Below are 13,501 nucleotides of genomic sequence, written 5' to 3' on the forward strand. Positions count from 1 at the left end.
ACTGATTTCAGAGCACTTCACAGAGGGAGAAGAGAGTGTCTTAATTTACAGATGGGGAAAGCCACGGCATTGAGACATTAAGTTATTTGCCCAAGGCCCCGTAGCAAGTCAGTGACAGAGCTGGGAGAGAGGAGCCCCCTGGTTTCTATACTAGAAAGTTGTAGCCCTTTAACTATCCTGGCACAGACAAACCGGTTCAGCGCCCCCTCGCGGGAACGCAGTTATGCTGATCGAAAGGTGCTTTGTACCAGTACAGCAAAGGGAAAGAACTATACCAGGACAAGGCGCCTTTATACTGATGTAACTGCAGCCACACTGGGGCTTAGCCTGGTGTAACTAGTTCAGTAGTCACACCCCGAGCCAAAACAGTTACACTGGTAAAACTGAAGTGAAGACCAGCCCCACGAGTCCCTTCCTCGAACTCCTACGTGTGTGCGTTGGAGGTGACTGACTAATGGGATCCAGACTGTTCCATGGTTCAACGGGCACGGATAAGAGGGAGATGAGCAAAGGAGGAGCCGCGTCGTCTCAGATTAAACACGGAGGGGACAGGACATGTCAAGAGCCACGTGGTCCCATCTGTTCTTTGGAGAGTAAACAGCCAGACTGAGGAGTGGCCAGTCCCACCAATGCAATGACATATCGCAGACCTCCCGCCTACCTCCACCCTCCCCGCGCCCCTTCCTTCCTCGGCTCATGCTTACGAGCCAACCGTGCCCGTCACCCCCTCCTGACATTGTGCCTTCCTCCCCGCTGGCTCATGCCTTGGAACAGCCTCTCGAGTCATCCTTAAAATACACCCAAGGGCCCACCTGATGTATGACGCACTCTGGCCACAGTGACTCCACACTACACTGCTGGTTCTATGCTGGGCTGCTGCAGATCGAGAAGGGCCATTAGCAGGAGATCGCTTTGAGGCAGAGTCTCAGGCATTCAGAGCAGTACGGCTCCATGAGAGCAACAACAAAGGTCCCAGAGCCACTTTGCCTAGTAGTGCCCATTCAGTAGGGCATGATCTACAAGGGCTGTCCATCTTACCGAGGGCTCCCCCCACTCTGCCAACCCTGGCCTGAGACAGAAGTGAGCACAGGACTTGGAGCCAGGAACTTCTGTTTAGAAGCTAAAGTTTTAATAGGTCATTTTGGGGGACAGCCTATATCTGGGGTAATTTGGTCCAGGGTTCCCAGTTTCATACTACAAATTCTGGGCCAGGCCCTGGACTGACGTGTGACGTACCTATTTTCAGATCTGATTACGTACATAGATTTGTAGCGAGATTTGAAAATCCAGCTTTAAACAAAAACACGGATACAGCTTTACTTCCGGTGCTGCTACTCACCGCCCCTGAAAGTTTGAAAGTTTGGCTTTGAGCTGCGATTGCTTACAATTATTCCTAGAGTTATCCTCTTTCACAGTTTTAAAAGTTTGCAAGGAGTTAGTGCCCTGCAATATTTTAAGACGCTGGTTTATTCCTGTGGGTAACTTGCGAGGTTAACAGGGACCAAGACACGCCAATCTAAACAAGCCATGGGGTGGAAGAACCAGGGCTGTTGCTAGCCATGAAATGCTTGGTAGAAGGGGAACCCAAATCCAGCCCTGGTGTAAGTGGATGGGGCCTCACTTATTCAGGGTACATATGCACTACAGAGTTAACTTGAATTGCTCCTCTCGAGTGAGAGTGGCCACTCTCCAGCTGCTGTATCCACTGGAATTAACTGTGCTGGGGAGTTGCAGCCAGTTCCATGAGGGATGCGTTTAACCCAAGGACAGACAAGTGGAACATCCGGCCGGGAAAACTTGCCCCACATCAAGGCTTTACGTTAGACCCTTGTTACCTCTCCTCCCACCCAAGCCAAGTCAGCCCCTCCCAGGCAGGACGCTTACGATGTTGGCTAACTTGCCACAGGTTTTGAGCGTCTGGATGGCAAAGGAGGAGGACACGTTCTCCATGGAAAGGCCGTTCACCATCACAACGTGATCTCTCGTCCTGGAAAGGAAAGACTCAGGTCAGGGAGATCCCTTGCCAGGGCACAGGGGAGAGCGCGATAAGGCTCCCGAGTGGCTAGGAGCAGCCTCTCAGCCTAGGCAAACACCTCCGCAGTGACAGTCTGACCCACGCTTCGCCCCCGGAAATTCTGCTGATGGGGAGCATGTTCATTTGCAGCTCCGCAAAGGCAGGTCCCACCCCAGAAAGGGCAGGAGACCCTCCCAGGTTCAAAGTCCCCGTGTCCTCCAATCTGCACCCCCATTGGCCTCTTCCTTCCCCAACTCCACCCCCGAGTCTGCCTCCTGACACCAGCTGGGAAGGCAGATCCCCTCAGGGAGCTAGTGCACCAGGGACCCTCCCAGCAGCTGCTAACTCTCCCCTTCCTCCCACACTAGTGACCCCAGCAGACCCGCCTCCCAACCCCTCCGAGGCATGTTCTGAGCATATGACTGGAGCCAGGATCTCCCGGGTTCTAACTCTGACCTTCAGCCAATCATGCCCTGCTCTGTGCCTCAGTTTCCCCAAGCGTTTGAAGTGTTGCTTCCTCTCATGAGTAGAGGGGGACCCGGATCCAAGACACCCCAGAACTTGGGGAAGTTTGGATCCTCTCTTTGCTCACAACGCTTTCCTCAGTGAATCCTTCTGGCCCCGTCTGCCACTCACTGGAGCCTGCCATCTGCTGGTCCACCAGGTACCACATCTGAGACCACGATAGAGGGGTCCCCAGCCAAGCCGCTGGGACGGTCCCTGCCTCCTGAGATGGCGATGCCAAAGCCCCTTCGAGGGTCCTAGTGCGACAGATACATACAAGGTCAGGCTCTGCACAGCAGGTACCGGCTGCAGATGGAAGGAGGATGGGCACGGGGGCAGGCAGGCATTTCTGAGGGGCAGCTAAGCATCGCTAATGGCACTGCTGTAAGCCGCTTCCCTGGCAGGCCAGTCGCATCGCTGCCATGAACGGCGGGATCCGGCTGGCACAATACCACAAGGAAGCTCACGCTGCTGGGGGGCTGCTTGGCACTGGCCAGACACTTCTAGGGTCACCCCAGCTGGCTTGTGCTGCCAGGCTGGCGGGAGCAGGGCCCCACTGGGAAGCAGCTCATGCTGCCAGGAGCCCAATCACAGCAGAAGGCAGAGGGCCCCATTCAGGAGGCTCGGCTGAACCGCAGTGTCGCCACCCACGATTAAAGCCCCAATGCCCACCCTCCCGGACGGAGACGGCGCAGTGCACAAGCTCACCTTGCTCAGCGTCACAGTGTGCTGCTCCCAGATGACCATCTCCTCCATGGCTGTAACCTGGGAGCCCGGGGGAAAAAGGACGGTCAATTAACAAAATCCAATTGTTGCCCCAGTCTCCAGAGAAGGGGGAGGGGTGGCCAATTTGCTCCTGTCACTTCTCTAGACCCCCAGAGATCTGGGCATACTAGAAATCACTTCTAGCTGCAAAGAACCAAGCTGCCTTTTTCCTAACGAGGTAACATCCTCCTCCCACCTAAACCCACCCTTAAATAATAGACTTGCCTCTGCAGCTGCAGAGAGAGCATCTCCCATTAAGGGGCTGTCCAGGCCACTGGGGTAAGTGCACGACAAACAGACAGCAACTCTCAACATAGAGGTCACCAGCAGGCTCATCGGAATGCAATGAGAGCGAATGAAGCCAGGGAAGCAGTGTGTGTAATAGTTACAGCAAGGGACCGAAACACTGTAAATCACGTCATTAACCTGTGCCTCGGTTTCCCCAAACTGAACAGGGATTATACCAGTCTACATCAACAGAGGATTAGAGAGGTTTCTTGGTGTTTGTCGAGCGTTTAGGGAGAAAGCTTTGTCATTAATTTCTGGAACCTGATACCCATAATGGTTCTGTTTAAAAGGGTCCAGTTTAGTCTGCATTGTGGATTACACTCGCTGAGTCAGACTCAGGATTAGAGCCCTGCAAATCTGGATTGTCCATCAGAAGGGACCAGTGGGAGCGGAGAAAGAAAGCTGAAGGAGGGACGTGACCAGCCAATTTCACCAGGACTGTGTCTACTTATTGTGAAAATCAGCATTGCCTCCCCAGAGCCAGTAGCTGCACAAGATACAGTCAGTTAGCTTACACACGGGTCCATGATTTGAACAGATCTATTCAAATTAGGAAGAAGGACCTAGTTTCTACAAGTCAGCCAACATGCCTGGCCCTCTGGATGTTCCTACTGGATGTTTGCCTATCAAAAGACAACAATAAGTGCTTGTCAAGGTTCCCTCCCCACTCTGAACTTTAGGGTACAGATGTGGGGACCCGCATGAAAGAAGCCCTAAACTTATTTTTACCATCTTAGGTTAACAGTACACTGCCACCACCAAGCGTTAACCAAATATTTAGGGAGAGCCACTTGGAACTCTTCCTTCCCCCAAATATCTCCCAAATCCCTAACCCCCCTTTCCTGGGCAGGCTTGAGAATAATCCTCCCCAAACCCCTACACCCCTTTCCCTGGGAAGGCTTGAGAATATCCCTCACCACTTAGTCCTGGTGAACACAGATCCAAACCCTTGGATCTTAAAACAATGAAAAAATCAATCACGTTCTTAAAAGAAGACTTTTAATTAAGAAAAAAGGTGAGAGGAGTACCTCTGTGAGATTAGAATGAAAGATAATCTCACAGACAATCAGATTCAAAACACAGAGGGTTTCCCTCTGGGCAAAACTTTAAAGTTACACAAAGAACCCACATTTACCCTCCCTCTTATTTGCAAAACTCACAAATAGAAAATAAAAGTAATCTAACCATTCCTTCTCTAAATACTCACAACCCTATGGGAGTGGGTTGGCTCCTTCTTTCTCTGCCTCCAGCAAAAGCACACACCCAGCACAGACCAAAGACTTTTTTCCCCTTCCAGATTTTTAAAGTATCTTGTCCCCTTATTGGTCCTTCTGGTCAGGTGTCAGCTAGGTTATGGGAGCTACTTAACCCTTTACAGGTAAAAGAGGAATTAACCCTTAACTGTATGTTTATGACAGTGCTAATACCACCTTTTCCATTCACAGAGCTCACTACTACTAATACTACTATCACCATTCACAGCTGGGGAAGCTGAAGTGCAGAGCAGAGATGTGACTAACCCCAGAGCACGTGGAGTGACAGAGCCCGGCACAGAGCTTAGCCCCATACCCTGGCCCTGCTGAACAGTGGGAGGAGGCCAGTGATCCAAGAACAGGTAAGAGCGGAAGCTGCATGGTTACTTATTGCTAAACAATTCACGTGGGCACTTGAGAATTAAGCTGTGCCACTCCGAGGAGGCAATGCTAGGGATTAGCTAGCAGAGCACAGGGTGGGTGCCCCTCCTTGCTATCCCTGCTCATGCCTCCCCTTCGTGTTCCTATAGAGGGTCTTAAACACTCCAGCCCAGCAAGTTGAGTCCCTGGAGGAGGCACGTGGGGCTGGCATGGCGCGGAGAGCAGGGCACACCCTGACCACCTCTGGGGAGCTGGAGAACTCAGCCCTTGGCCAGGACACAGACAGGAGCTTGTTCTGAGTCAGTCAGCTGCCAAATGCTGGAGAAGACGCGGTACACCCCGCAACTGCCCCAATTAGGAACCCAGCTCAAGTGGACGCAGCCACATCAGAGCCCCAGGCGGGCGGCACGTAAGTCACTTCAGCAGCCTTTCCTCTCTAGGGATTCGAGTGCAAGCGTCTGCAATACACGTCCACGGGGAAGCAGAGGGGCTTCTAGCCAAAATTAAACACCTGCCTCCCACAGAGACAGCGATTAGGAGTCAAAGACCCACAAATGCTGTGCTTGCAGTTACCGTAACCCACGGAGTTTAGAAACGCTGCATGTTATGAGCCTCACCTCCTCCTTGGCCTGCCCAGGGGTCAGACCACACCAGATACAGCCCACCAGCCATCACACCGGTCCATGGCTTTAAAGTATCTATGCAAATTAGGGAGGGGAATCAAGTTTATCTACAGGTCAGCTAATCTGCAAGGACCGATGACAGTTCCTACTGCATGTTGGACTATCAAAGGACAACAACATATAATGAGCACTGGTACAGCATTTAATAACCTATAATTTACCATTTAACAACATATAGTAAGTGCTTATACAGCAGTTTCCAATCATAGACTTCAATAATAATAATATCACCCGTTTACAGATGGGGAAACTGAGGCACAGAGCAGAGACGTAACTGATCCCGGAGCACATGGAGTGACACAGCCAGGAAAGAACTCAGGTCCCATACCCTAGCCCCTGCTCCCCAGCGCACTGATGCACAATTAAGCAGGGTGAGGTCTGTGATCCAAGAAAGGGAAAAGCAGAAGCCTGCATGTTCTCAGCCTGGTTTCGAGTGAGCAGGCCATGCTCCAAGGTCATTATGAGGCACCTGCAGTCTCAAAACGACCAGAACTAAACACCGTGCAGTTCAGATCTTGATGGACAGCCTGGTGTCTGAGAGGTAGGGAAGGATCAAGTAACCCAGACCAGACCCCTCCGAGGGTAGGACTGTCTGTCGGGGGCTGGGGACTGGACAAGCAGGGAGCGCTGCAGGTCAGGACGGGGGTGGGGTACATTGGCAGAGCCGTGTGGAAAATGCTCTCCCATTGTGCCAGCTCCAGCCGCCACCAACCCCACGATTTTGAGCATTACCAGCCACCCCCAGAAAGGGGTGAAATCTAGAGACCTCCCAGTCCCTGCTCCTCCTCAGCAGCAGTTTTTGAACAGCAGGCACCACCCTCCCAGCACCTTTGTCCCCTCAGTGAAAAAACCACCAACAGCATCACCTGGGACTGGGCACATTTCAGTGACCACCAGGTAGGGTTGCCAACCCTCCAGGATTGGCCTGGAGTCACCAGGAATTAAAGATTAATCTTTAATTAAAGATTATGTCACGTGATGAAATCTCCAGGAATACATTCAACCAAAATTGGCAACCCTAGCCCCAGGACTGCGTCAGTGGAATGACACCAACACCGAACCAGAGTAAGAGTGGAGGCTCAGGCCCGAAAGCCATTATCAGTGTCGAGAAAACCACTCACAAACAACCCCCCAACCCAAGCAGGTCGGCTGGGCTGAACATCCCTCCCCGGAAAGTGTATCTGTTGGCAGGACAAGAGGCATTCCACACCCCAAGAGGAGGAATCCTGACCAGGAAAGACATGCAGATGCCCAAAGAAGGGAACAGCCAAAACCTGGTGTAACAAAAAGGCCAGGCGGACAAGAGACTCCAGGAACTGGAGAGAGGGTTTGAAATCCACACTCTGCAGAGACTGATCAAACCAGGGATTTCCAGGCCTGGATCAGCTTGCTTCCCTCTGCACAGCTAGTACCGTCAATAGCGAACAGACCAGGCCCTGCATTGCAGGGTACAATTAGCGAAGGGAGCAAGCCATATTTAAAATACCCCAAAAGTCTGAGGGAGATCTGATTCAGGCCCCTCTCTAGCCAAACCCTCCGTCTGCAGGGGAAATCACGCATCAGGAGGAATCCCTGGGTTCAGCAAACAGAGCATTCCCCCCAGCACAGGATTTCTCAGAACAGCTGGCCTATCAAAGTAGTAAACACCATCTGACAAGAAAGCAAAATACATCACCACCCAAGTCCGGATAGGCCTGAAAACCAATGGCTGCAGGTTACAGCATGAGACGCGATAGGACGGTGCAGCTCCATGCAGAGCATGTCTGCACCGTGCACAAAGCCAGTCCTGGGCCAGTGGGGTCAAAGGGGTTTTTGGCCATTGACTTTAACCGGAGCAGGATGGGCTGTGGGCAGCCTCTCCTCAGAATCATCCTGATGTTTGCATCTCCTTCCCTCTTGAGTTGCTGGTTCAGATCTGAGCCAGGCTGGGAGTGAGCAAAAGCTGCTGCCATTGGCTTGGAGAAGATTGTTTTCTTAGCCTAGAATTGCTGTCCTTTGAACAGGCTGCTGCAAAACTGAAGCAAGATAAACCCTGTTTCTCCCTTCAGATTGTTCCCCTGCCTCACGACGGCTGTTACCACGCACAGCACTCACAAAGCTACTGGCCCAGGACCTGCTTCACCGAACGCACACACCTGCTGGGGAAAGAGACTTGCCTGAAATCTTACAGCCATATTCCACAAAGCCCCAGGCTGCTGGCTGCTCCCATGGGCAGGGCTGGCCCTGGGATGAAAGGATCCAGGAGCTCCCGATAGCAAGGGAGACGATCTGTGCGGAGCAGGTGTGCAGAGGCCGAGAGATTCTGTGGCCAGCTGCAAGGTTCAGGTACTTTACAATCAGCTCTTCCTTCTCCCAGGGAGATGGGGGCTTACACCTGCTGCTCCGCCTCCTCCCCTGTTCCACGGCCCGCCTCCTGCTGACACACCTATTCCAAGAGACCAGGCTGACGTGCACTCAGGTGCTCTGCAGGTAGCCAGCTGACCTGGGTCCCAGCCAGTCTCCTGCCTGCACTTCGATCTCAGCTGGCACAAGCCTCCAGGCCAGGTTTTACAGGAGAACAGAGCTGCAGGAGGTTAGGTGCAGGCAGGGAACACGGAAGGCATGACACAGGTAAGGGCCTCTGACACAGATTCCAGCTGCCCTGGGCAGGGAGCCTCTCTGCACTCTTGGGAGGAAGGAGAATGCCAAGCACAGTGTTTTTGCCACCCCACCACCACATTCATGCTGTATCCACAAGAGAAGGGTTCCCAGTCGCTATTACACGGATTTGCGCCAGATGAGATTTAATGGCACCAGGACTCCTGGGTTCCCAGAGTAATGGGAGCCCGTGGTAAAGCCAGAGGGTCTTGCTGCACAGCGAAAGCTGGGCCTGGGCTCACCTACTGCAGCTGGCTTGACTCCAGCTAACTCCAGGAGCAGTCGTGAAGACAGCACAGCCTGGGCACCGGAGCAGGCAGTACAAGTCCAGCACGGGCTCCAGCTCCGGCTCCGTACTGGGCTCACTTCCTGATTTGTTACTGGAGCTAACTGAATTCGAGCTAGCTCACGTAGGTGAGCCTGTGCCCAGCCTTCACTGCATAAGTCAGGACTCCTGGGTTCCTTCTCCAGCCACTGACTCCGCACTGCTTTGGGCAAGTCATCTCAGTTTCCCCATTTGTAAAATGGGACCCCTAATCCTTATGCTATGCATAGTACTGCAGTATCCCCCAGAGGCACGGCCAGGATCAAATGAATGCTCATTAACATGAGTACGCTACTGTGAAGTCCCAGCTGAAGGGAGCTATCCAAGCACAAAGCATCAGTATCCTTCTGGCGAGGAGGGCCGGGTGGCTCAACCCACGCTGCATCCTCACACCTTTCACAGCATGGACAACACCTTGGCTGGTGGACACCTCCCCTCCTATTCATGATCACGAGCCATCTGTCTTGCCATTCGTGAGCATGTGGCCTCACTTCTGTGTGGCAAATGACAGCCTTTTGGAAAGTATTCCGGATATTTTAGGGTTTCTTGATGCATTTTAGCGGCTGGAAACATGGAGAAGCCGGTTCCATGGGACCTCTCTACAGACTGCAGTTTGGGAGTGACTAGTTTAGCTCACCTCTCCTGTAGCCTCCCATGATGTTCGTTTAGCTCTGGCTTTAGCTGGCCAAAAGATGGCCAGGTGCATAAGGAACGGAGCTGGTTGTGATTTTCTGTGCTGCAGGACACCTCTCTCTCGTGTGCAGCATCGTTTGACATCCTACACTCAGCGCCTTGTTTGCCGCATGCCGAGGGCAGCGCAGGTATTCGGGCTTTTGCCTCTGTTTGCAGTAAGTCTGCTCTTTGCTTTGCATCTTTTTGAAACTTTGCAACAAACATTTACATTTGGAAAAGGCAATAGGAGACTCCTGGCACTGAGCACAGGATGGCAAACAGCCCCACAGCCAGCCCAGAGTGACAAGGGAACCGGCCTAATCCATTCTCTTCTATTTAGGTTCTTATACCATGTTCATCCCCACAGGATCTGGGCACCTTCCAGTCATGCATTGAGCAACGTGACTAACATCTGTCATGTGTTAGTTCTCTCCTCCTCTCCCCGGGGCAGAAGTGTGTGCAGTGGAGTGTTTTGTTGTGGGTAACACACACACACACACACACACACACACACACACACACACACACACACACACACACACACACACACACACACACACACACACACACACACACACACACACACACACTGCTCTTGGTGCAGAAGGTGGGGAGGTTTGTGATAGTCATTAGCTCCGGGTGGAGTTCATTGCATGTCTATACAGCAACGTAAGCCCAGAGGTAGTGGGACTCAAGTCAGCTCACCTATGTCAGGGAACCCTGGGCTTGAGTGTCCACACTGCATTTTAATCCTAGGCTAAGGATTGTCTAATCTGTGGTCAAACCAAGTGCTCTGGCATCCACATTGTGGTGCACAGGTCCAAGTAAAAGAAAACATATTCCAAAGTGCCTAGTGCCCCCACCCTCTACCAGTGTTGACACTCTAGCCCAGGGGTGGGCAAACTGCGGGCCGGATCTGGCCCAACAGCCATTTTAAGCTGGCCCTCGAGCTCCCGCTGGGGAGCGGAGTCTTGGGCTTGCCCCGCTCTGGTGCTCCAGCCGGGGCGCAGAGTCAGGGGCTGCTCCACACGGCTCCTGGAAGCAGCGGCATAGACCTGCTCCAGCCGGGGAGCAGGGTCAGGGGCTGCTCCACGTGGCTCCCAGAAGCAGTGGCATGGCCCTGCTCTAGCTCCTACACATAGGGACAGCCAGGGGACTCTGCTCTGCTTGCTGCCCCTGCCCTAAGCACCGCCCCCACAGCTCCAATTGGCCAGGAACCGCAGCCAATGGGAGCTGCAGGGCGGTGCCTGCAGACGGGGCAGCATGCAGAGCTGCCTGGCCGCGCCTCTGCGTAGGAGCTAGAGAAGGGACTTGCCGCTGCTTCCAGGAGCAGCTTGAGGTAAGCACAGCCCAGAGCCTGCACCCCTGAGCCTCTCCCCCTGCCCCAACCCCCTGCCCCAGCCCTAATCCCCCTCCTGCCCTCCTAACCCCTCAATCCCAGCCTGGAGCACTCTCCTTCACCCCAAATCCCTCATCCCCAACCCCACCCCAGAGCCTGCACCCCCAGCCAAAGCCCTCACCCCCCCCCCCATGCCCCACTCCCCCAGCCAGAGCCCCCTCCCACACCCTGAACTCCTCATTTCTGGCCCCACTCCGGAGCCTCACCCCCTCCCACACCCCAACCCCAATTTTGTGAGCATTCATGGCCTGCCATACAATTTCTATTCCCAGATGTGACCCTCAGGCCAAAAGGTTTGCCCACCCCTGCTCCAGCCTTAGGACATGGTGCATGGGGGGAAACTCTACTGCCCCCTGTTTCCTAACTATGGATGGGACTCAGGCGCCGTGAGGCGCATTAGTACCCAAACCACCTAATGACTCTTTGGTGGCTGTCTCCGCAGGTTGAGAAGACTTATAGTGAACAGCCATCTAATCTGAGAACTGGACTCTCCAACTCTAGGCAGGAAAATGTGGGCCTGTTCTGAGGAGAATTAGGATATCAGGCTCCAGGGCCATCAAACTATTACAATGAAACTCTGCAATTCTTCATTTGCAACCTGGGCTGTTCAACGAAGGGGTTTTGGTTGTTTTTTTATTTATTTGTGTCTGTTTTGAAGTTTAACATAAAATGTAGGTTTCAGAGGACCCCCCCCCCCCCCGCCCCAACCTGCTGCACAGTGGTGAAGTGTGACTCCAGGGCTTGGTGTGCAGTTTGCAGTGTGCTCCAGCCCCCCCCCCCCCAGCCCCCCGTTCCCTTATCCCTGCTCCTACCGCACTCCAGGAGGCAGAGAGAAGGGAGCACTGGGAGGCTGTAGGGAAGTTTTGGGGCTGGCTCCCACTTGCTGCCCTGACAGTACATGCTGCCTGGGCGCCTCTGCACACGCAGCCCCTGGGACAGCAGTGGGGGGCCGGGAATAAGGGTCAGAGTGGAGCAGGGACCAAGCGCTGCCCTGCAGGGTGCGGGAGCAGCAGGGCTCCTGGCTCAGCATGGCCAGAGGAGGGGTGACCCCCAACATCTGGGAGCCACCTCCCACTTGTCAGCTTTGCTCCCTGCCTGGGCACGCTCTGTGCAGCAGCGAGGAGGAGCCGGAGCAGGGAGCGTGCTCGGCCAGGCAGTAATGGCACTTGTGGCCGCTGCGCTGGCTGCCGGGAACTCTGGGACTTGAGTCAAGCGGGGGCTGCATGCACACAGGAAAGCTATAGGGCTCAGACCCTAGGACCCAGCTTAACACAGGCGTGGGCCCTCCAGCCCTGCAGGTTCCTGGGACCCTGGCTCCGAGCCCTAGGTTAGGGCATTTGCAGTGTGGACACAAGGTGCGTTTAGCTTGAGCCTGGGCTCACACTGCTGTGTAGAATTACTCTAAGCTCCATCTCTTAAACATGGCCAATTCGCCTGCTTGTCTAGCGTCCCGTCTCTGAAAGCGGCCAGAACCGGAGGCTTCAGAGGAAGGTGCAAGAAACCCCGGCCCCTTGGGGAAGTTCATCCCTAACACCCTGTGAGGGATCACAGATCTTCCATCCATGCCCATGGGTACTCGGACCATGACCACCACCCAACAGCTCACCAGAGTAACCAGCAAAGTGCTAGCTAGCAGAGGGTCCCGCCCCCAAAGCTCCCGATTGGGGGAACATCCAGTGCCCCTGATTGGCTGAGGAGCTCTATATAAACCAGGAAATAACAGCGACTGAACAACTAGAGGAATCCTTGGCTGGCTGCAACTATGACCCTCTCCTGCTTACCCAACTCCTGAGCCCTCTGTTCCTGCCTTCCATCTGCTCCCAGCCCCTGCTCCTACACCTGACCCCTGGCACTGTCCTTTGTTGTGACCCTTGGCTCTGACCACTAAGCCTGACTCTTGACCAGTAGGCCTGACCACCAGGCCTTGGTCCTTGCACCCCTATCAGCTAGAGGCTGGCTTACGCCCTGAAGCTGGAGGTTTACATCCCTTACACATTTTTTATCTTAACTGTGAGTGTTTTTATTATCTAGTTGAAAATATCTGAGCCTCTCTTTGACTCTTGTTAAGCTCTTGGCCTAGGATTGTGGCAAGGAGTCCCCCAGGACTGGGAGGAAGGGTTTGCCAAGTACTGGTTTGGGTGTGTACGAGAGGGAAGGCAGAACACAGAACCAGGGAGAGCACGCGCACAAAAGCACGCTTGAAGGAATCAAGCAGGATCCTGTAAGCACAAGGTGACTCTGGGAGAAGTTTTGAGAGAGCTTTGGCCTCTGATGTTGGCTAGAGAGGCCTAGGGCAGTTAGCTAAGAAACTGCTCCTTTGTGCCTTTGCTTCCTCCTGCAGTTGGAGAAGCAGGACTTGGTACATTCCTTGTAAATAAACAAGATACCAGGCAATCATCAATTTCATAGATGTTAAGGCCACAAGGGACCATTGTGATCATCTAGTCTAGGGTTACCATTCGTCCGGATTTACCCGGACATGTCCTCCTTTTTGTGCTAAAAATAGCGTCCAGGGGGAATTTGTAAAGCACTCACAATGTCCGGGATTTCCCCCCGGCAGAGCAGAGCGAGCGGCTGGGA

General features: G+C 53.6%; 1 protein-coding gene across 4 annotated transcripts in view; it reads right to left on the reverse strand.

Moving 5' to 3' along the window:
* The window catches only part of TJP3 (tight junction protein 3), a 53,261-nt gene that overhangs the window by 20,449 nt on the left and 19,311 nt on the right, over window positions 1–13,501 (reverse strand). The window contains exons 1-4 of one of the 4 annotated variants that reach the window (XM_054013838.1): window positions 8,045–8,223; window positions 3,227–3,283; window positions 2,651–2,775; window positions 1,885–1,987 (exon numbers count right to left, since the gene is read on the reverse strand). In XM_054013838.1, the coding sequence (XP_053869813.1) occupies window positions 1,885–1,987; window positions 2,651–2,775; window positions 3,227–3,283; window positions 8,045–8,062 (303 nt within the window). In that variant the 5' untranslated portion in view covers window positions 8,063–8,223. Of the gene's footprint in view, window positions 1–1,884; window positions 1,988–2,470; window positions 2,557–2,606; window positions 2,776–3,226; window positions 3,284–8,044; window positions 8,224–13,501 lie in introns of those variants that run through there. The other 3 variants (XM_054013839.1, XM_054013840.1, XM_054013841.1) reach the window with 3 other exon arrangements.

This window comes from Malaclemys terrapin, chromosome 24 (genome assembly GCF_027887155.1).
Source record: "Malaclemys terrapin pileata isolate rMalTer1 chromosome 24, rMalTer1.hap1, whole genome shotgun sequence".
NCBI lineage: Eukaryota > Metazoa > Chordata > Testudines > Emydidae > Malaclemys > Malaclemys terrapin.